Source organism: Andrena cerasifolii, chromosome 1, assembly GCF_050908995.1.
Source record: "Andrena cerasifolii isolate SP2316 chromosome 1, iyAndCera1_principal, whole genome shotgun sequence".
Classification (NCBI taxonomy): Eukaryota; Metazoa; Arthropoda; class Insecta; order Hymenoptera; family Andrenidae; genus Andrena; species Andrena cerasifolii.
The window spans coordinates 1,140,329-1,164,974 of record NC_135118.1 but is presented as its reverse complement, the minus strand read 5'-3'; the positions used below and the strand labels follow the sequence as shown (position 1 = coordinate 1,164,974).

General features: G+C 40.0%; 4 protein-coding genes and 1 long non-coding RNA gene across 9 annotated transcripts in view; 2 read left to right on the top strand and 3 right to left on the bottom strand.

Moving 5' to 3' along the window:
* Positions 1 to 24,646, top strand: part of LOC143373660 (uncharacterized) — a 423,841-nt gene that overhangs the window by 188,874 nt on the left and 210,321 nt on the right. The window lies entirely within an intron of this gene.
* The window catches only part of LOC143374872 (uncharacterized), a 617,708-nt gene that overhangs the window by 465,066 nt on the left and 127,996 nt on the right, over positions 1 to 24,646 (top strand). The gene's annotated exons all lie outside the window — the stretch shown is intronic.
* Positions 1 to 24,646, bottom strand: part of Wech (tripartite motif containing 71 protein wech) — a 320,032-nt gene that overhangs the window by 235,363 nt on the left and 60,023 nt on the right. The window lies entirely within an intron of this gene.
* Positions 1 to 24,646, bottom strand: part of LOC143373387 (uncharacterized) — a 142,369-nt gene that overhangs the window by 113,082 nt on the left and 4,641 nt on the right. The gene's annotated exons all lie outside the window — the stretch shown is intronic.
* Positions 8,375 to 9,508, bottom strand: LOC143368118 (uncharacterized). The gene is made up of 2 exons (XM_076810484.1): positions 9,156 to 9,508; positions 8,375 to 9,056 (listed from the first exon to the last, which is right to left on the bottom strand). The coding sequence occupies exons 1-2, from the start codon at positions 9,262 to 9,264 to the stop codon at positions 8,509 to 8,511; spliced, it is 657 nt and encodes a 218-aa protein (XP_076666599.1). The 5' UTR covers positions 9,265 to 9,508; the 3' UTR covers positions 8,375 to 8,508.

Sequence of the window (24,646 nt, the reverse complement as noted above, 5' to 3'; positions counted from 1 at the left end):
CATAGGCAGAATGGCGCTGATCTACATATAATATAGAATATATGCGGTGTTTATAAATATGTGGGACAATATTTTAGGGTCGGTTCCACTCATTAAGATAATAAGAAATGTTGATATACGCATATGTCCGAGAATGCTTAGTATTGCAGTTATAATCATTTTTATATTTCGTAAAATACCGACCTGAAACGTCTATTAAAGGGCAACCGGCACACGGGCGCGTTCATCAGTCGGCCTAGTATGCATACTACAGGGTGTCCCAGAATTGAGGGACATCCCGGAACATGCAATATCCTGATGCAAAAAGACATCGAAAGACATCCTTAACCGTTTTGGGATCTGGGGTTTCGTTTTCGAGATATTAAGAAAAAAGCTCAACCAATCAGAGCGCGAGCCTTCCGCTGGAGCTCCCGCGCTAGCGTGGCCGCGCGCCGGGCCGCACTGCGACTACGAACAAGCAAGGCGGCATGCATCGAAGGAAATTGCGTAGAATGACAAATGAAAAAGACGTAACAAAAAAATCTAACCTTTTGCCATGGTTTGTTTGCCATTTAAAGCGAATAATGAATAAATTTGAAGGTAGGACGAAACAAGCGGGACTACGCGCAGTTTTGAGTATTTTATGGCTTAGTTGGTTCCAACTCGTAGCAGACGTGAACTCAGGGTATCGGAAAAGGGAAACAGGATACAGGAAACATGTCTTTCTTTATAGCAATTCGAAGACTTTCTGTTTCTCTTCTATTCGGACCCTTTGGAACCGAAACACGTGGTGTCTCCTGCCTACCTCGAAGCAATGGGTACATTGGCAGTAAAAGGACGGAGCGCGGGCTTTTATGACAGTGAGTAGGATGGTTCGTTCCTTGCACTTCTGCAAGGCACGTGTGTTTCGAAAATGTGCTGGCTTCTTTTTACCTGAAGCCTCTTGGCCTGGTGGAGGTCAACTCATAATGGAACGCGAGAAACTATTTGGGGGTAGAAGAAATCGCTTGGAAAAAATCTTGTCAGTCAGCAAGCAATCACGTCGCAGAAATGTTCTCTGCTCAAGAGTATTACTCGAGGTTCTGGGTGTACCCCCCGAACAACGAGGAAGCAAGTGCTGCAGCGTGAGAATTTGCGCGGCAATACCTACGGTTCCGAACGCCAAGTAAAAATTCATTTCCACCAATTTTTATAATGTAGGAACAATACGTCCCATGAAAAATAAATTAAGCGACTAGTGTTAGTAGGCGTGCAGTGAAATGAATATTCGGTACATTAACCCGGACGCATTTGACGTTGCGACCCTTAACTTTGGATGGTGTCGCGTACCTGAGATCAGCTGTGCACTCGGCACATCTGTCGATGACCAGGATCGGTTCAGTGACCTAGTGACTCAGGTTTTCAAGCTGTAGGTGAATTTCTGAAAGGGTGAGTTTTAGTTACATTATTGCCAACTACATAAATTGCAAAAATTCCATTTTCTATTCGACGCGCTGTATATTCGCGCGGGATGATCGGAACATCAATGTCTAAAGCTCATTTTAAATGGGAGAGTCTGCCGATTCTTTTGAGTGCCACTGGAACCCACTGCGGTAATTTTGTACCTGTGGCCTTTATGTTTGAAGTTACCGTTTCGGAAAAAGCTGTGACTTCATCGGCCGCGTGACAGCACGTTTTAGCAGAATATTAATTTATATGAAGCAGTTCACGCGGGACACAAAGTTTTGCGGCTACTAGGCGCCATGTTTACGTTCGTTTTGACGAAAGCACATATTGCTACACCCCGAATGAACGCAGCAAACCGCTCGTCTGCACCGGTCCTTGTACATACCGCGTTGATGTTGCTCAGTTGGATCTATGCATTTCTTGTGTGTGTGTGCGCGTGCGCGTGTGTGTGTGTGTTGAAGGTGGGGGCGAATCGATGGATAGGTAATTCAAAATCTTAATACGGTGTATTACCACCGCGATTTTGGATAAAAGCCTGTAATCGCTGTCTCATGTTAATACAGCGACGTATTAGAGGTTGAGGTAATCTGCGCCAAATTTCCTGTAATCCTATTTATAACTGTTGCAGAGTTGTAGGGCGAGGATTGTATCGGCGTAGTCGATGACCAAGTATGTCCCAGACATGCTCAATCGGATGTAAGTCTGGGCTTACAGGAGGATGAGGTAACACGGCAATTCGGTTTTCTCGAAAAAACCGTTGTGTAAATAGTGCCGTGTGACAACGAGCATTGCCTTGCATTATAATGAATCGATTCCCAATTCTTGCACGTATTAGAAGGACGTGCGGTTCGAGTATCTCAGCTACATACCGTTCAGAAGTTAATCCAGGAGGTGGTACCACGACCAACGGTGTTCGGGTAAACCTGGATACGCCAGCCCAAACCATTATCGAACCGGCATTGTAAGCAACAATGTGGTCGTTACAGTTCTGGTGAAACCGCTCCCCACGACGGCGCCAGACACGTAAACGCCTATCACTACCATGTAAACAAAATCTGAATTCATCCGTAAATAAAATATTTGACCATTGCATCTGTCTCCATCGCATATAACGGCGAGCATAGTCTATGTGCAACCTCCTAAGAGCCCTGTTTAGCATAGAAACGCGTACTGGTCGACGGGAACGAAAACACCTTTAAGCCGATTTCTGACGGTCTGATTACAAACAGCATGTTGCAACCTACGATTCATCGTATTGCGAGCCACATCTATTACAGATACGTCACGGTGTCGAAGAACGTGTTTTACAATACTTCTATCATCCCTCGCGGTTGTCTCACGTTTGCGGCCCTGGCTGCTCGACTAATAACGGATTGGCTTACACCCATCTCACGAGCAACCTGTCGTTGACTAGAACCATTCTCTAAAAGTGTAATGTCACGCATTACTTCCATTTCGGTAAGCGAGCGCCGTGGCATATTAAGAGCCGTGGGGTATTCAGTGGTATCTGGCAGTAGCAGAAGTTGAAACATCAGGGAGCTGCACATGTGCTTACAGGTCGCTGTAGCTCGGCTCGCTTTCGCCTACGTAGGTAGGCGGCTGGGGATAGAAACAAGAACCGATCGCCATCGCGGGAACGACAGTCCGGCACATTACCATTGTATCCTTATTTTTCCGAAATGATAGCTTCGAACATAAAGGCCACAGGTAACAAAATTATCGCAGCGGGTTCCGGCGGCACTCAAAAGAATCGGCAGATTCTCAGCTTTAAAATGAGCCCAAGGCACTGATGTTTCGAGCATCCCGCGCGAAGATACAGCGCGTTGAAGGAAAAATGGAATTTTTGCAATTTTTAAGGGAGTGGACACGGGTAATGCAGCTCGCTGTATACCGACACAATCTGGCCCGAAACATGGATTTGGGGGCATACGTTGTTTGTCCTTATATGAGCGAATTTTCGGCTGGGCGAGGTCACATTCGAAAGATGAAGGTTCAATGCAGCCCGCTCTGGTCATGGTTGGACGAAATTGTGTTGATATCTAATAATATGAGTGTTGAAAGTAGAGCAAAAGTCGACAAAATACACCCGCATGAATCCAAGTATTTTTAGGTCACTAAAAGAGTTTTATGACTCAAACGATGACCAGAGCGGGCTGCATTGATCCTTCCTCTTTCGAATGAGACCTCAACCAGTCCAAAATCTGCTCATATAAGGACAAACAACGTATGCCCGTGATTGCATTCCCAAATACGAGTTCCGCCATATTGGCGATAATACAGAGCAAGTCACATGACAAATTTAGTTGAAGTAGTGGATACGAGATGGCGCCTACTCCGGAGGACTCACAACGTGGAATCATAGCAAAACTGAAGCGTTAACTGGATATATGTGGCACAGTAAAAGCGTGATGCAGTCAATGTATCCATTTTCGTACGATTAGAGGTTAGGTTATATGCATTTTAGGCATACATTGACTACGAACTGCTGGGAACTGTATACATTTACTAAATTAACGCTTTTACAGTAACACATACATCACTTGAAATCGCCGTCGTATTTATGTTATAATTATATGGCCACATTATTGGAAATAAAAAAAGAGAGATTGAAACTTTTTTACTAATACTGGACTCCATATTTTCAGAATATGGATGTTACAGTAATTATTTGAAATATTGCTCTTACTATTATTATTTTTTATTCTTCCGACTACTGTATAGAACATATAATAAGAATAAGTCTCCAAATCTGTCAACATTTGACTTCCTGATCTTTTTTGTAAACCTTTACGGTCCTATCTCCTAAGTTAAATAATCCTTAGTTAATATTTAAAATGCAGACAGGGTTAACAATAAATAAAACAACATAAAATAATAGATGTGACTTATTTTAATTTCACTCAGCAAATACCTATATTGAAAATAGGAAAACGTTTTTGTTTAGAGCGTAAAGTTTAAATTACAACACAATCGGCTGGTGAAATCCAGGGCACAGTGCAAAGGAATTTTAGCAGAAAGAAAAGAAAATTCGACACTGTATCATGTTTGCTCTCATTATGACCAGGAACATGTTATCAATATTTGAAAAAAAAAATGTTTATGCAGAAAAAACTAAAAGTAAAAAAGTTAAGCCGTTATTGTTATTGAAAAATTGTGTATCTGCTGGGTTGCCAGCAACATTATGCAGGACCACTTATTTAGCGGAGAGGAACACCCACAGGAGTGGTGGTAATGTGTGCGTCAGTAACGTCTTCACGCATGCATTACCACCGCTCCTGTAGGTGTACCCTTCCGCTATATAAGTGGTCCTGCATAATGTTGCTGGTAACGCTGTGTATCTGTGTTAGCAGACCGAGGCGCTGGCTTTATTTCTCGGCTACTATACCCCCGTTTTATCCTTCTCTTTTACGACCCATCGACAGCGACAAAGTAACCGCGAGCCATCGCGAGTATCGGAGAATACTGTTCGCTGAATACCTATACCTACTTACATTGTACAAATTAAATTTCGAACTGAGGGACGATGCAACAGAATTTACTGAATACGTATAACACTCTCTCCTTTTTAATCTTTTATTACATACAAATTACCATTTGGGATTTTGCTGAAACTTGTATATAGGACATTCCATGCGAACTCGGACAGATTTCGGAGTAAGTTTTCGTAAATTGCTTAAATTTGAATATGTTGTAGTCTTCAGTGATATTTGAACGTACCACAAAGAATTTTTCGAAATTTTGAAAAATGCCGATTTTACAGCTGTTTGAAGTTAACTGCTAACTTTTTTCCAATACATTATAACTATGGAAGTAATAAACGGATGGAGATGAGCTTTACGGTGCTTATAGAGAAAAAATTATTTCAGTTTCAAAAAAAAATTGAACCATTTTTGTGTAATTATTTTAAACAAATGCAGGTTTTTAACATCGAGCACGATTTTAAAAATCTGAAAAAGGGAGAATATAGTTATATCCTTCCCCTTGCTGGACAAATTTTTAAAAATATGGACATTTTAAATAAGCCCTGTAAAAATTGCCGAAAGTTGAGACTGCGTCGCCCAGCACCGGCTCGACTGGTCGGGCCGTGCGGTACTCGCTGCGGTCAAGTGGCTATACCTGATATTCTTATACAGGATTCTCGAAAATGGAAAATATTTGAAAAAAAATCTGAAGGAGGAAAACTCTTACTGTTTTTTTAAAAATAAAACTCCTATTTTTCGGGCTCCAAGAGGTGATCCTTTATTTAATGTGAGAAGTGTATAAATGTCCGTTATCTGAAAGTGGTGGTACTCGAGAGTGACGGTACACGATCTGCCCGGCACTCTTTTAGGCATGACTGATTCCACCTGCGAGAAGCGCTTGGCCCGATCGCCACCTGGCGGTCGCGTCGCGTAGTATCCATCGCAGCCAGCCGAGTCATGACTTCTTTATGTACATTATTACACAGATTAATTATATTTTACGTGATTAAACATAGCCTATGTCCGTTATTATTGCTCAAGGCTGCTATAATTAAAATTTCGTAATGATTGGTTCAGTACTTTTTGAGATTTTTGTGTACATACAATCAAACGCTGTAGCTTTTTATAATAGTATAGGTAATATAAAAGTATCGATTATACACTATTCATTATACGTTACGTTTTTATTAAGTAAAATAAATTAAGTAGTAATAATAGGGACACTGGCAGTAATTGAGACATCTAATATTCCACGAGTATTGCACCGCAATATATGCGCAGTATTCCATGAGTAGATATTGTACCGCAATATGTGCGCAATATTCCACGAATAAGTACTATATCGTAATATGTACATAATATTCCAGGTGTATTGCACCGCAATGTGTGCGTGATATTCCAGGAACATTGCACAAACGTGGCCATTGAAGTAATCCACGGCAATGTTTTCACAATGTTACAGTAAAATTGCATTGCAACCTGCAATATTACAATATGCAGCAGCAGTTCTGCAACGTTCCTGCAACAAAGTGTGCTGTAGGAGAGGTATACATTATCGTAGCGGATGTAAAATTTCATTATAATTCGAGCCTAATGCAAACAATGGTTTCCGAAAAACTAGCCAGGTTGTTCGGTCAGAGCGTCCCATCAGAGTCGCGGTTTATGATCGTATTGTCCCGCCCTTCAACGGTGGACAACGGTGGGTACGGGTGCGGAGTCACCATGTACCCTTTGTATTTTTACGGAAATGTCATGAAGCGACTCTTTGTGTTTTAGTATTTTCCCCATGAAAATGGTACTGTAGCAGGCTCGCGTCGCGGCAGACACAGCGTTGCCAGACAAGCGCTGCAAGGCACAGCGTTGCCAGATAAGCTTTGCAAGGCACAGCGTTGCCAGACAAGCTTTGCAAGGCACAGCGTTGCCAGACAAGTGCTGCAAGGCAAAGTGTTGCCAGAGAAGTGTTGCTAGGCGGTCAGGCGGGAGAACTGCGGTCGAGGCAGTTTGCGTCGAGCCGAGTAGCGATACACGTTATCTGTATACCATTGTTGTAACTAAATTAAGAATATATACATTTATATCACTTTTACCCCTAACACTATCAGAAGTGGGATAAATGGCCCTGGATTAGTGTGCCCAGGTCGTGGAAGTTACGCGTGCCATTAGTTATGACTGTGCAATTCGCGTGAATTGAGGTGACTTTACGCAATGCAATTTATGTTCGTGGATATCGCAGGACAGTTACGGTTTATGAAATGGAAGGATACAAAAGATATTATTGGCGAATACGACGATACCAATCATGATATCGACACCTGGGAAAAACAGGTCAGACAGATGATCAGTAGATATTCCGTTGACGAGTATGCCACACAGGCTATAGTGTGCAGCAAGTTAAAGGGTAAACCTCTTAAGTGGTCACCACCGAACAGACTGTGTTGAGTTGGATTTTAATACGTTGCTAATCGAATTACGGAAGATATTTGGGCTACAGCAGAATCTTATGGACTTGCGCCATGAGTTCGAAGCAAGACTATGGCAAGTTGACGAAAATTTCGCCGATTATTTATATGAAAAGGTGACATTGGCGAACAAGGTCGAGCGGATGGCTCATCGGCGATGCGGAAGAGCATGAAGACGCCGCCAAGGCAAAAGGGTGACAACGATTCTATACGTTGTTACAACTGTACCGAGTTCGGCCATTATGCAGGGAACTGTCCCTAGCCGAAACGAGAAGCGGGATCCTACTTCACATTTGGGAAATTTGGTCAACGTGCGAGGCAATGCGGCAAGAAAACGACCGCCCCATCGGAGGTGCATTATGTGCCAGTGCAGTGGGAAGAGGACAACGAGTTCGAACGCACAGTGCAGTTGCGATTTGCCGACGGCAACGTTGACTCCTGCATTTCGGTTAGCTGTGTATTGGACTCAGGTAGCCCCATTAGCTTTGTTAAGAAAAGTCTTGTATCAGAAGGTAAGAGGACAACCGAACGGTCTAACAATGAGAGTATTTTAGGTGTCCGCCTCCGATCATTTTGATTTTTGGATATGTTATAGACGATCGAAAAATAAGAAACACGTGTTTTTTTATTTTCGCCGTTTTTATATTTGGGAGGTGAAAACTGCGTTCAAAGTTAGGGTTGAAAAATCATTTTTGTGGAATATCTCGCGAACTATTGGAGATAGGGGAATAGTGTCAATGGATGAATTTTGTGTCTTTGAATGCGAAATATGACTGACTCACCAGATTTTCAAAAAGTCCATTTGTTTAAATAATACATAAAAATTGTTGTTTTTTGTTAATAATTCTTGTAAATCTTCATCTATTTTCATGCAAATTTATTTTCTTATACTTCACAGCCGAATCGAAAATACGGATAAATTAGAATTTGTATTTCCTACAAATTAACAAATATAATTATTATTGAAGTTTACTTATAGTAAGGTGTCCTCCTACAGGGAAATGTAGTTCTCAAGTTATTTAGAAATAAAACATATCTAATACACAAATAATTTCCTTTTGTATACTAGATATTACTTCTAGCGTGAACAAAATTGCCATTTCGTGTACGAGGTGTCTGTTGCGCTACGTCCTCAAATGAATGTGTTTACATTATCGCAGACCTTATGGTTCATATTGATCACAAAAATGGTATTCATGAAAGAAGTGTTTTAAACAAAATGATTTCTGACACCACGAGCATCTAATTACAGCTGTCACACCGCATAGTGCACATTTCGTTTGTGCATCCTGGTCAAAAGCGAAGTACACAGGGTTCTCAAAATCTCCTGCTTTCTCGTCTATATACCCACTTTTATACCAGGAATACTGAAATAAATGTGCGTATCTCGGTGAAGACAATTGGTTGTGCACAAGTGACTGTAATTTAATAATATTATTCCTTAAATGTAGATTAATATCGGAATTGTATAACAGTACATCGTCAGAAAAGCGTCTAACGTAATTTTTCCACACTCTAAATCCGTACACATCCAGAGGCTGGATTCGTCCCGTGGTACCTTGTGGTATTTTCTTAATTATGATTTCTTTACCAGCTGGTTTCGCACTATGCGCATCTTGTTCGCAGTGTCCACTCCAAGAATCTAGCAATAATACACTTGCTCCATTTGTTTTAGGAAAGAATACCTCCTCCAACCAGGTCTTGAAATGAGCTGAAATATTAGATTAACATTCGTTATAACTATACATAGATAGACTTGACTTATTAATGAAAAATTGCTTCATTCGGGTAACATCAAAATATACATTACCAGAAGTGAGTTTCCCAGATTTGGATGCAGTTACGTATTCGTTTGACGGCTTAAATAATCTTTTTGCAACTACTGCTCCAAACTGTCCACTTGCTTCTTGCAAAACCATAAAGAGAGGTGATAACAGTTTTCCATCAGCAGTTATTGTTCGTTGTATTGTATAACTATGAGATGTTGATGCTACGGATTGTACAACACATTCTACTTTTTTTGGCCTTCCGCTGATAAGGTCCGTCCAGTATGTATTTGTAATTGAAATCCACTTTGATCTGAATTATATATATTTTGAGATCCATACGTTGCAATCAAGGGCTTCGCTTCCTTAACAAAATCTGCAGCTTTAACTTTCAAAACATCGTCTTTTATTGCCTTTCTTGTAACAAATTTAGTTATTTTTCGTGAAACAATGCGATGGGCTTTTTTAAAATTATTTACCCACGTTCTAGAAGCTTCAAAAGCGTTGTCGTCATTACCCTGCTCTTTGTATGCGTTCAGAGCCCATTGCTGAATGTGTCTGTCATGCAAAATATAACCAGCGCCAATAGCTTTCCTCATAGTTTCTACTACAGACTCGGAAACTTTTGTTAACTTTTCTTTTTTAGTTCCTCCTGCTTCAATTTGATGAGCCCATCGTCGTATTTGACGTTCAGAAGAAACAAGTTGAAAATTATGTTGAACCGTAGTAAGCTTTCGTGTTTTCTCTGCTCCTTTCCAAAATTCAACTGCGCGCCGCTTATATTCAATGTCAACATCTTTATCACGCTGCGAACAAACTCCTGTATATGATTCTTCAGTCCAGTCTTCATCTGTATCGTCTACAACCACAGGTTCCGCTTCACAACTCTTTAAACTGATATAGAAAGTCTAATGAAGCTACTTCCGATATTTCGATATCATTAAATTCAAATATACTATCGAGCAACAGCTTTTCAATGGAGTCTTTTAACCGTATTTCCTCTCTCGTTATTGGAGTTTCCATCAAATACATACTTTGAAATGATACTAACAACAAATTGATCATATTCAATGGATTGACAATCATTTTCTATTACAAAAATGGTACTTACAAAGTCACTTCTGTGGATTCGTCACACACTCGGATGCAACTGAAGAAGTAGCCAGAAACCGAGAGAATATATACCGACTTATCGCAAACAAACAGCAGTACGTAAGTTGATATATTTAACTTTTATTTTCGAATTTGAAGAATGTATAAACAAACTGATATCTCAGCGTGGTAAAAATAGCAGAAAAAGTGAAATCTTGTAAAATGTAGTTAGCCACATACACATGTATGTTCCATACGAAATAAAACCACTGTTAATCCATTAAAAATTGACGTCGTCTAAATTGATTAATGTTCTCAATTGTGTGATCCTATAGTGTGCTAAATAATAGCAAGCACAAATCTAATATGTAAATTACTCCTTTTCAGAACCACCATATGTTTATAAACGAAAAAACAAGAATTGAACTTGCACATACTATTTTACTTTTACCAAAATGTATCTAACTATATTTTAAGGTCTTCGCATACATTCAAACTAATTACGATAGCCAATCACGTTAAGGGCGCAGTGCGCCGCTTGCAATAGAACGAAGCGCTACAGACACCTCGTACTCGAAATGGCAATTTTGTTCACGCTAGAAGTAATATCTAGTATAGAAAAGGAAATTATATGCGTATTAGATATGTTTTATTTCTAGATAACTTGAGAACTACATTTCCCTGTAGGAGGACACCTTACTATAAGTAAACTTCAATAATAATTATATTTGTTAATTTGTAGGAAATACAAATTCTGATTTATCCGTATTTTCGATTCGGCTGTGAAGTATAAGAAAATAAATTTGCATGAAAATAGATGAAGATTTACAAGAATTATTAACAAAAAACAACAATTTTTATGTATTATTAAAACAAATGGACTTTTTGAAAATCTGGTGGGTCAGTCATATTTCGCGTTCAAACACACAAAATTCGTCCATTTGCACTATTCCCCTATCTCTAATAGTTCTCGAGATATTCCACAAAAATGATTTTTCAACCCTAACGAAATCTCCTAGTTTGCGACTCGCCGCCGCTCAGTGGTACATAAGGACATTTTTTGGTCAAATCACCCCACAAGTCGTAATTTTTCAGAAAACTTGTCGATTTTTTTTAACCCAGACCTGTGGGGTGTTTTGAACAAAACATGTCATTATGTACCACTGTGCGCCGGTGGCCAAAACTTGACTCTTCCAGAAGCAGTCTAGCCGCGGTCGCCCCGTGATCCATCACCACAGTGGGACAGAATCCCAAGAAATAGGGAAACAAGTCGAAATTCAAAAGTTATGGTATTATGTTTTTTTATATTTCTTGTAAACTAATAATATGAGTTCGCAAAAAAGGGAAAAGTATCATGGCGGCTACTTCTGGTCTGTGTATAAACACGTGTCAAAGTTTGTATGTTTTTATTTGGTGCAAAATTTTAAATCGAGTCTTTTAATTTTTGGTGATATAAAAGAAACAAAATTTTGGGGCCCCAAATGAGTAGTATCGATTTTGGTATATAATAGCAAATAATTAGTTACATACAGATATTTTCTCAAAAGAAACCCATTGAAAAAATATCAGCAATTATCGGCGTTTTAGTTACCTTCCGGGAACTTGTATAATCAACGTATATTTGCCCTTGCAACTGCGAAAACAAGATTTGACAATATTTGCTTGCAAGATTTCTTCCAAGCAACTTCCTTTACCCCCAAATAGTTTCTCTCGTTTCATTATGAGTTAACTCTCTCCAGGCTAAGAGGCTTCAAGTAAAAAAAAGCCAGCACATTTTTTAAATACACGTGCTTCGTAGAAGTACTTTCATAAAAGCCCGCATTCCTTCCATTCACTGCCAGTGTACCCTTCGAGATTAACTGCAGACACCACGTGTACATATCGGTTGGAAAAGGTCCGAAGAGAAGTGAAACAGAAAGTCTTCGAGTTGCTATAAAGAAGAAACTGCATACCATTCCTGTTTCCCTTTTCCGGTGCCATAAGTTCACGTTTGCTACGAAGCGAAACCAATTAAGCCATGTTGTCTATCGCCGACTAGCGGGACAATGCGGTCATAAACCGCGACCATATCGACATGCTCTGGCCGATCAGCCTGATTAACTTTTGGGAACTAGCAATTAAAAAGTAATATTTAATATCAATACGGCTTGCGAAGAGGCACAGGAAGAAAAAGAGTATGTAGTTGGCTAACTGTGCGTAGTCCCGCCTGCTTCGTCCTCCCTTCAAATTAAAGACGGATCTCTTATCACTCCAGTATTAACATGCGCTCGAATTTCAAAACGTATGCACGTGTTGACGTATTCCGTGCGAGAGAAGGTGGGCCTTGAAGTCCGATTGGTCCTAATCTAACCAATCTGCCCTGCATCCTTACCAAACGGCCACTGTCCTGAAGAGGCCCTCTTCACAGCAATATTTTCTCCCCGAGGCCCACCTTCTCTGCGCACGGAATACGTCAACGCGTACTTTTGTATTGAAATTCGAGCGCGTGTTTATACTGGTGGGCCTGAGGGAGGAGACATGGCTATGAAGAAGGCCTCTGCAAGACTGTAGCCGTTTGAGAGGGATGCAGGGCAGATTGGTTAGGTTACGACCAATCGGTCTTCAAGCCCACGTTTTCTCACACGGAATACGTCGACGCATGCTTTTGTTTTGAAATTCGTGTTTATACTCGAGAGATAAAGGATCTGTCTTTAATTTGAAGGGAGGACCACGCAAGCGGGATCAGGCACCGCGTTGAGGGTCCCACTTGGACTCGAACACTTGAAAGGGTCTATTCTAACGGTCGGCATACCTGTTTCAGAAAACCAGATTGTTATTGTTTATCCTATCGATATGGAAGTGATGGTTTCCTTACGTTTTTCCAATGAAAATCATACCAAATGTCATGTGAATCGGGGTATTTTTAACGAAGTTGCCTCGAAATTATGCAATTTACTTTTTCATGGAATTTCCTTCATTGGTCCGAATCACGTCGTTCTTAGTGTTAGTTTCAACAGCGAAACATAAGGAATCGATTGGCGTTGTATTCGCAAAAATCTGATGAGAAATGCGGAAATCTTGGATATTTCTCACTTCATAATGGTATTTCAACCGCGGGTCGAAAGCCATAAAAATTGGTGACGCACCACGGGGGTTTGACCTCGCCACGTGGTGCCAGCCGGGCTCTTTGACAGGCGTAGTTCCAGAATCACCCTATACAATACAGTGTATACGTACAGGGTGTCTCACCTAAGACTGGACAGCGCGATATCTCCTAAATTATTGGAGATAAAAAATTTTTAAAAAATATGTAATTGAATGGTTCGAGAGGCCCAATTTATTAGCCGAGACGATTTTTTTTATTATTATTTTAAAAGATACGATGGTCAAGTTCGGTTTTTCAAATGGAACTTTTTTTTTAAGACCTGAGTTGACAAGACAAATTGAATAAGCTTTAATGTATACACTTTATTTCCACTGGTTTTTAAGATATTGCGCTTGCAAAATTACTGATTTTCACTGGAAGAAAACCCTCTGGAATAGCAAGGAACGGGGTCGGTCTTACTGGCGCCACGGGTGGCATTGCCTGTTGAAACAGATACCTACCTGCCAATGGTCTACGACAGGGTTCGCAGGCCCAAAAGCTGGACAATTCTTTTCCGTCAGAAAAGCAGATTGTATCAGAACCAATCGGATTTGCATCCCTCACAAACGGCTGCTCTCTTGAAGAGGCCCGATGAGGAATACGATTTACTTTAATTAGAGTACATGTGTGTTTTGTAACAAAGTGTTTCTATCGTCTCCTGAATTCAACAACTGGCATCCAGACATCTACGCTCCTACAATCCACCGGCAATACTCCTCGTGGAGAGACACAGGAAGAAAGGGGTATAAACACGAGCTTCGATATCAAAACAAAAGCATGCGTTGGCGTATTCCGTGCGAGAGAAGGTGGACTTTGGGGAGGAGGTATTGCTGTGAAGAGGGCCACTTCAAGAGAGCAGCCGTTTGTGAGGGATGCAAATCCGATTGTTTCTGATACAATCTGCTCCCTATGGTTGAAATTTAGACTAGCAACTTTCACTCCTCCTAACCTAACCAATCCAACTTACATCCCTCCCAAAAGAACCGGCCATCCGAGCGTAGAAGCAAGTGCGAAATAAAAGTAACGGTGCACTTCTCGATACCGCAGATGTACCTGTCTAAGTAGCATTTCTGAAGGAAAAGAATTGTCCAGCCTTTGGGCTTGCTATCCCTAACTCAGACCTTTGGCAGGTAGGTATCTGTTTCAACAGGCAATGCCACCCGCGGCGCCAGTAAGACCGACCCCGTTCCTTGCTATTCCAGAGGGTTTTCTTCCAGTGAAAATCAGTAATTTTGCAAGCGCAATATCTTAAAAACCAGTGGAAATAAAGTGTATACATTAAAGCTTATTCAATTTGTCTTGTCAACTCAGGTCTTAAAAAAAAAGTTCCATTTGAAAAACCGAACTTGACCATCGTATCTTTTAAAATAATAATAATAATAAAATAAATCGTTTTGGCTAATAAATTGGCCCTCTCGAACCATTCAATTACATATTTTTTTAAATTTTTTAGCGCCAATACTTTAGGAGATATCGCGCTGTCCAGTCTTAGGTGGGACACCCTGTATGTATATGTGCATACATATAGACCCATACGGCACACTTCGAGGCGGCAGCGTTGCAGGATGGTTGCAGTAACCTTGCAGTGTTGCATGGTTGCAGCACAATGTGGATATAACATTGCACGGGACGGACATTAAATGATTGCTGCATAGTTGCATCAATGTTGCGGTATAATATTGCACGGAAACGTTCCTGCAATATTTCTGCAACGTTACGGCAACGTTTTGACAACTTTTCCACAATGTTGCTGCAACTACCATTTAAACTTAAAATATTTCCGTTGTTTCTAATGATACGAGAAAATGTCTACGGAAAAAAAATGTTTCATTCAGAGAGATAATTATTCTCACACGGACGATTTTTTTCGGAAGGTTATTTTTCCCGAAATTTCAAGATCATCAAAGATTTTTTAATGGTATGGCGTATTTTCCATGTATAATATGTTGTCCTTTTTGTCTAGCAACCATTTTTTTTCCTGAGACATTTTCTCGTATCATTACAAACAACGGAGATATTTTAAGTTTAGTAAAGTACGTGAACGCTGGAGCGAAGGAAGGAGCGCGGTCCTTCGTGCACGCCAGAAGGTTATACACTCGGCACTACTTAGAAACAGCGGGTTCGGCCTCACATTTCTACGTCGACTCCGTCCACATGTTTTTTTTTCACCATCCATCGCAGTCTTGTATTGTGTACTACCTATTGGATGTATATTATCGATCTGCGAAAGGATCGGCAAGACACGATCGTGATATACGTTGGTGAAAAGTATACAAATCCCTCGATATACCTGGCTTATAGAGGACATCATAAATGCTGTTACTGTAGGGCACACTCAAACATCTGCATTACGAAGCTACATTTGGTTGACCTAGAAGTGCTACAAATTATAGAAATGGTTTATGACTCAGTTATAACGACTGTAAAATTTTACAAAGGTACATTAAAAAATGTACACATGTTTCCCCGGCAATGCGATGGCAAATGAAATTACAGTTAATACATTCACTGTTGTGACGATCATAATTATTGCTATTAACGGCAATAATTGCCATGTCATTGATTGTTTTAATATAAAAACTAATATTGATAGATAATAAATACACATAGGTATGCAAGATGTTTTGAAGAAAAAGGGTAGTCTTCTGATTGCGCGTGATGCAGGTCAAATTTTTCACCCACGCTCTGGCGTGGCACGTTTGAAAAAGTGTGGCGCGCCAGAAAGCACCATAGTCCTGCCCGCGCGCAAACCTAGACTCCAGAAGAGTTTACATAAGAGACAGAAGGAAAACGGCACTTGAAACCAAGGGTTCGGCGTGGCGCCTGGACTTCCGGTAGTGCGGAAAGTTCTGAAGCGCGCGCCGCGCCTTGCAGCCAAGCCTCTGCGACACGCTACAACCGGTAAAAACTGAACGCGAATTTTTTAAAACCAAATAATTAAATATTTTTACTTCCAGCTTTGTGGCTTCGTTTGTCAATCTTTAGGGAATATGAAAAAAAATTATATGCAAAAATAGTGGTTATATCCGGAGTTATAGTACTTCAAATAGAGCGCCTTACAAAACTCATATGCGCACTGTTAGCATAAAATCAGCCGTTGTAGTTGTCTGAAATAGAAAAATTTGAAATGCTGAAATGCTGAAAATTAAAAAAAAAAACGGCAGTTTCTAGAACAGACATTGATTTCTGCAAAAGAATCGCTATCTTTTTAAGTCGCTAAAGTCTAATTTTGCAAAAACCGACTTAGTTTTAGTACCTTCGAAAATGGAACATCTCCTGAAGATATGTGCCAACATGGATGTAACACCAGTGAATTTCTGGCGTTCTCCCAATTAAAATAATATCAAATGTGATGCAAATCGGTGTACTTTTACACAATTAATACAAATCATAAAAGAAGTAGCTATTTTTTTATCACACTCTCTTATTTTAGCGAGCAAGGAAAGGGAAAATACAAACATGTGGTACTTATTTGAAATCATATCGGGGGACCCCTGAATAGTTCCATAGGAAAAAAGAATAAATATAAGGAAAGTAACCGAAATAAACACACTAAAAGATAAATTTTTGTACCTATTTAAAAATAATATGAAAAAAATATATTTACTCAGTGTTCCGTGTTGCGGGACAAAAACGGGCACAGAGCGATGCGAAAATTCATTTCTCGTTTACAGCGGGCGATTCAATAATTTTCGAAGTCAAATTGATTCATTCGTTTACAATTAGGCAATTGCTTGTTTCCGAAGATTTTGGCGGGAAGCATTTGTTTGCCAGATGTCGAAAGGGGGCAATCGACATCGTGCCGTTTTCCAGGGATTTCGACTTTCTTCGCTCTGAGTTAATGAGTAGAGGCCTGTGCGAACCTTTGAAACTCAGTAGGTAGATGTAAGCAGAAACGGCAGGAAGAGCTAGGTACATACATATAAAGGGGTAAAAGTGAAAGTTAGAAATAGCTCCAGAAACAGAAAAAACGAAATATGGCAAAAACGTAGTTTAGTATAAAAGTTGTATTTTTGTGTATCCATCACTCTATTCTGACAGCCAACGGAACAAGTATCTAACCATGCAAACAGGTATGTCGTATTAATGTTATTTACAAAAAAATTGATTTAATCTTTCATATTCTAACGAGAATCGTGCCAATTTTCTAATCAGAATGTCGATCTTTTTCATAATTTCTGTAGATATGTATAATTCTGTATTTCATATATTTCGAATGTGTATAGTCTCAGCTTGTTTATGACATAAATACTTTCCAAAAACACATAACCGTTTAAGATTTCTAAAGAAAGCTCCACGCTCCTTCAAGCTCCAGATAGTACTATTTAAAAGCAGATAGCATTTACTAACAGCCCTGTAAAGATAGGCTACTATTATTTGGTACTTTACCTGTTATTCATACATAATCAAAGCAGTGCGCTGTGCATGTGATTTCGTATAAACTCTTTCTATTTTATATTAAAAATTAAACAGATTTATAGGCATAATTTCATGTCATGTAAATAGTTCAGATATATATACTAATAGTTATATAACATTCCATTTTGTGCGGGAATTGTACTGCCACATACTCTTGGGTGGAGGTTTACATTCGGGAAAAATTATGGTGCTTACCAATAAAGATGCCACCAATATAGCAATTATAGAGTGATATTCAAACGCATGTTTATATTCGAGAGATAAGGCATCTGTCTTTCATTTGAAGGGAGGACAATGCAGGCGGAACCAACGCGCGGTCAGCGGTAGCCACACTCATACAGATTACACAAAATTTAAAATTTTCTATTTCAGACAACTACAACGGCTGATTTTATGCTAACAGTGCGCATATGAGTTTTGTAAGGCGCTCTATTTGAAGTACTATAACTCCGGATATAACCACTATTTTTGCATATAATTTTTTTCATATTCCCTAAAGATTGACAAACGAAGCCACAAAGCTGGAAGTAAAAATATTTAATTATTTGGTTTTAAAAAATTCGCGTTCAGTTTTTACCGCTTGTAGCGTGTCGCAGAGGCTTGGCTGCAAGGCGCGGCGCGCGTTTCAGAACTTTCCGCACTGCCGGAAGTCCAGGCGCCACGCCGAACCCTTGGTTTCAAGTGCCGTTTGAGCAATTATTTAGATCACCTTCGAGTTAAGACACACCCCCGCAAGGGTTTCGTGATCTTCGCAGCGCCAGAGAGACCACTTTTGAAAAATCAGATCAAACAAAACTCTCTTACCATCAGCATCGACAAACCGTTCATACTTTCTGGACATTACAATCGCGTGAGATTACTGTAACACAAACTTGTCTGTTAATTATTTCCATCAATAGTGATTAAAATATATCGTTATCTTATTATTCATTGTTACGCGCTGTAGTATATGTGTTTGATTTCACTCAACCTATCTCATTCCAATCGTCATCAACCAGTGAACTCGTGTGGCGTAAAAACCGCAAGGGAGTGTGACATTGTGTCGTCGGAGACTTACACCCTCCAAATATAAAGGCGACATTTTGGCCAACATCACCAGAGCGTGGGTGAAAAATTTGACCTGCATCACGCGCAATCAGAAGACTACCCCTTTTCTTCAAAACATCTTGCATACCTATGTGTATTTATTGTCTATCAATATTAGTTTTTATATTAAAACAACCAATGACATGGTAATTATTGCCGTTAATAGTAATAATTATGATCGTCACAACAGTGAATGTATTAACTGCAATTTCATTTGCCATCGCATTTCCGGGGAAACATGTGTACATTTTTTAATGTACCTTTGTAAAATTTTACAGTCGTTATAACTGAGTCATAAACCATTTCTATAATTTGTAGCACTTCCAGGTCAACCAAATGTAGCTTCGTAAAAACAGATGTTTGAGTGTGCCCTACAGTAACAGCATTTATGATGTCCTCTATAAGCCAGGTATATCGAGGGATTTGTATACTTTTCACCAACGTATATCACGATCGTGACTTGCCGATCCTTTCGCAGATCGATAATATACATCCAATAGGTAGTACACAATACAAGACTGCGCTGGATGGTGGAAAAAAAAAATGTGGACGGAGTCGACGTAGAAATGTGAGGCCGAACCCGCTGTTTCTAAGTAGTGCCGAGTGTATAACCTTCTGGCGTGCACAAAGGACTGCGCTCCTTCCTTCGCTCCGGCGTTCACGCACTTTTCCGGACGCCGGAACACGCGCAAGAATATTCGCGTAAAGGGCCCTTTTACCGCCGCAATTACAACCACTGATTGATAGAGTGCTAACGTATTCGAACGTACACTCCTACCATGCAAACCTTTAAACTCAAATTATTCAAAAACGAAGACTCATTTTGAGAAACTCCATTAGGGTTTGTAACACTAGTGGGTATGTACTATAACTTCCACCCTGTGTCATTCTACACATTAAAATATACAGGGTGAGTCACTAAAATTTAAACTTAAAATATCTCCGTTGTTTGTAATGATACGAGAAAATGTCTCAGGAAAAAAAAATGATTGCTAGACAAAAAGGACAACATATTATACATGGAAAATCCATTAATAAACCTTCGATGATCTTGAAATATCGGGAAAAATAACCTTGAGAAAAAAATCGTCCGTGTCAGAATAATTATCTCTCTGAATGAAACATTTTTTTCCTTAGACATTTTCTCGTATCATTACAAACAACAGAAATATTTTAAGTTTAAATGGTAGTTGCAGCAACATTGTGGAAAAGGTATCAAACGTTGCCGCAACGTTGCAGAAATATTGCAGGAACGTTTCCGTACAATATTGCACCGCAGCATTGATGTAACTATGCAGCAATCATTCTATGTCCGCCCCGTGCAATGTTATATTCACATTGTGCTGCAACCATGCAACACTGAAAGGTTACTGCAACCATTCTGCAACGCTGCCGCCTCGAAGTGTGCTGTATGGGTCTATATGTATGTACATACTGTATTGTACAGGGTGATTCTGGAACTACGCCTGTCAAAAAGCCCGGCTGGCACCACGTGGCGAAGTCAAACCCCCGTGGTGCGTCACCAATTGTTATGGCTTTCGACCCGCGGTTGAAATACCATTATGAAGTGAGAAATATCCAAGATTTCCGCATTTCTCATCAGATTTTTGCGAATACAACGCCAATCGATTCCTTATGTTTCGCTGTTGAAACTAACACTAAGAACGACGTGATTCGGACCAATGAAGGAAATTCCATGAAAAATTAAATTGCATAATTTCAAGGCAACTTCGTTAAAAATACCCCGATTCACATGACATTTGGTATGATTTTCATTGGAAAAACGTAAGAAAACCATTACTACCATATCGACATAATAAACAATAACAATCTGGTTTTCTGAAACAGGTATACCGACCGTTAGAATAGACCCTTTCAAGTGTTCGAATCCAAGTGGGACCCTCAACGCGGTGCCTGAAGTCTGTTCGCCGAGGCGGTCTCCCTATAATAAAAAGAGTTTACTTATATAGTGTTTAAGTTAAAATATTTTGTCGCATAAGTGAACCGTACATACGTTCCGAAACATTTTTTATTATTAGAGAATAAGTGAATCGACATCAATCGGGACCAATTGATTGTTAGGACGGCTGAACTGTAGTAGGCTCGCGTCGCGGCCGACACAGCGTTGCCAGACAAGCGCTGCAAGGCACAGCGTTGCCAAAGAAGTGTTGCTAGGCGGTTAGCCGGGAGTACTGCGCGGCCGAGGCAGTCTGCGTCTAGTCGAGTAGTGAGACACGTTATCTGTATACTAGAGCTGTTCGGGTACTCGAAAGAATCGAGCCGAGCCGGGACTCGAACGTATTCGGGTAACCCGAATGTTTCGGGTAGCTCGATTGTTCCGGATAACCCGAATGTTTCGGGTAGCTCGATTCTTTCGAGAAGTTCGATTCTTTTGAGTAGTTCGAACGTATTCCGGACAATCCGACCGTGTCGGGCATTCTGCTTGCTTAGAGTAGATGGGACGTTTTAAAAGTACCGAATGTAAATTAAACCACATGTATATTGAGTAATTGTTAGTATATTGATAATTTTCATGACCCATGCTGTATGGAGTAATTGAAAGGTTCTTGTTAGCACATTTGGCGTTTCATCTCTCACCTACGAAACTTATGCCACAGACAAGGTATAGAATAGACCTATCACCTTATGGGACTTCGTGTCGCCACCCAATCTGTGTTACCGACCCATAATTTGAGGACTGAATTTAGCGACCTCTGTTCATGAACTGCAGCCAATTCAAGAACTACTCTGAAATGTGTTGAAATACTTAAATATGTGTGCGTGCTTGTATACGTGTGACTTATTTAGAGTGAGAGTTTAACATAGAGGGCGAGCTTTCGCTAAGCTATGCTTTGGCTCGGTTTGTCAACGACTCACGCCGGATTTCTTTCTGAAAACCTATTTCGGGGATCAGGAGCCTATATGGCGCTGAAATATGGCACTTCTTGAGAGCTTATACAAGCTATAAATTGCAAGATGAAATTGATTGTTAGTATTTTTCGTGAAGTGGAACATTTAATTCATATTTTCACATGTCGTACACGGAAAAATATTAAAAATTGACGCTGCTACTGACATTCCCGCAAATTTCTGCACTTCGCGCGTGTCTAAATAGACGGTGTCCATCCTACGACGCGTAAAAGTCATTGAAAATAATGAAATTAAACGTTTTTGTAAAATTTATATTCGTAGTCTTTTGGACCCGAGGCCCCTAAATTCCTACGTGTCGTTACAAATTGATTGGCTCTGTCCTTATTAACTACTGAAAATTAACTATTTAAAAATTATAAAAAAAAACATCTACGATGTAAATACACGAGCGTAGGTAGCGCTTACGTTAAGATCTGGGTACACATATCAGTTCCGTGTCAGTCATGGGCGTCCGGAGTGGGGTGCAAAAGGGGCAGTTGTCCCCCCTGACTTTTGAGAAAAAAATCGCCTATTTTTAAGAACTTGTCTCTATTAAGTTTATACTAAAAAAATGAATAATTCGAAATTTAGAATTCTAAAATTCTGAAAGTGAATAATACTAAATCCGACAATTTCGGATTTAAATTTTTAATTAAATTGGCAATACAAAATGAGTTCAAAAAAGCAAGCGGGCTACTCGTTTTTTCATAACTATAATTTTCACCACCGTCACTTCAAAGTTACCCCACCCCGTGGAAAAAAGCCTACAGACGCCCGTGGTGTCAGTTCACGTAGAATTCAAGTACTCTTCATTACTTTCCTCAATTACTTTACTCCAAGTACTTTCTATTACAGTCATTAAAAATAATCAGAATTATATCATGTTTGGTGTTATTTTTATCAGAAAAACACTAGTAATCCATTAGTGATACGTCTATGATAGAAATTGGCATATGCATTACTAAATGGCCTATTGCTGACTTTGTCCTTATGCCACTAGTCTAGCGTTTATGACCTCCGAGCCGCGTCAGAAGAGATCGGCTCGAAAGCCAGCCATTAAGAGGGGACTGAGACGGAAAGAATTATGTATATCATTTATATCAAGACCAGTGATAAGATTTTATCCTTCTGTCTCCTGTTGAATCATAATTAGTATCTTATTATTCATGTAAGTACATATATATGTAATTTCATTGCTACCAAATAGTCTGTGAGCCGATATAATAGTGTTTCGAGCCGATCGCGTCCGAGTTTTGCCTAGTCGATCTGCAATCAAATTGCCCGCTCATGGCGGCTATGCTTGCAGCCCGAAAAGAGTCTCCGGATCCCGAAAACTTCGGGTTCTCGAGCAATACGAACGTAACGGGATCCCGTCCGATCTCGCCCGAAAGTTTCCGGCCCGTCCCGAGCCCGAAACGTCGGGTACCCGCACACCCCTGGCTGTCAGCGTCCGCTGGACAGCGGTGAGCTCCGAGCTTCGAAAATTTTCGGATGGTCTCTTTCAAATGAACGTGGCAAAGAGCTATTGGGATTTATGATCGGTTTACCACTCACACCCCAAATCACTGTAATGAGGTTTGCAAACAATGTCGACTGGTCTCGTACCCGTCTCAATTTAAAAAATTTCAGCTAAGACAGGGTTGACCGCGGCGCTATACCCTTGTACGGAGAGATTTTTCGCCACCAGCGTGTAAAAGTCACAATACTGGCGCATCGTTCCAAAAAATGGAAAATCATAATTAAAGCCGACTTCAAAAAAATATGAAATGCGCTAAAAAATAAAAAGTAATTTTGTTCCTTATTTAATCTACGACACTTAATTTTTTTATATCGGCGCCTCATCATTTGCACTGTGTAAATCTGGCGCCGACTTAAAAAAATTGAGTGTCATAGATTAAATTTTGATTTCTAATAATTTGTTGCCCATCCTGGTAATTTTGAGGTGCATATAACTTGCAGCGACAAAGTTTTTCCTTAATATACAAGGAAGATTTTCACATATTTTCACACTGATTAATAAATAATTGTACATGATATGACGATATATATAAATCTCTTCGCGCCGCCAACAGTCAACAGCCGCGTATAATGCGCTATTTAGCAATTTTATCACTCGCGTTGACAGTTGGCGCCGTGCGAGAAATATATATATCGCCATATCTTCTACAATTATTTATTAATCAGTGTGAAAATTGATGAAAATCGTGCTTGTATATTAAGGAAAAACTTTGTCGCTGCAAGTTATACAGGGTGTCCCACTAAGGAGTGGACAGCGCGATATCTCTTAAAGTATTGTCGATAAAAATATAAAAAAAATAGGGAATTGCATGGTTCGAGGGGGCCCATTTATTAGCGCGAACGAATTTTCTTTTCGATTATTATTTTAAAAGATACGATGGTCAAGTTCGGTTTTTCAAATGGAACTATTTTTTTTGAACACCTGAGTTGATAGTGCGTTCCAAGACAAATTCAATAAGCTTTAATGTATACACTTTATTTCCACTGGTTTTTAAGATATTGCGCTTGCAAATTTACTGATTTTCACTGCAAGAAACCCCTCTGGAATGGCAAAAACCGGGGGCGGACTTACTGGCCCCACGGGTGGCACTGCCTGTTGAAATGGATACTTACCTGCCAAAGGTCTACGCCAGAGATGGCAGGCCCAAAGGCTGGACAATTCTTTTCCGTCAGAAATGCTACTTAGGTAGGTATCGTTACTTTTATTTCGCACTTGCTTCTACGCTCGGATGGCCGGTTCTTTTGGGAGGGATGCAAGTTGGATTGGTTCTGATACAATCTGCTCCCTATGGTTGAAATTTAGTCTAGCAACTTTCACTCCTCCTAACCTAACCAATCCAACTTGCATCCCTCCCAAAAGAACCGGCCATCCGAGCGTAGAAGCAA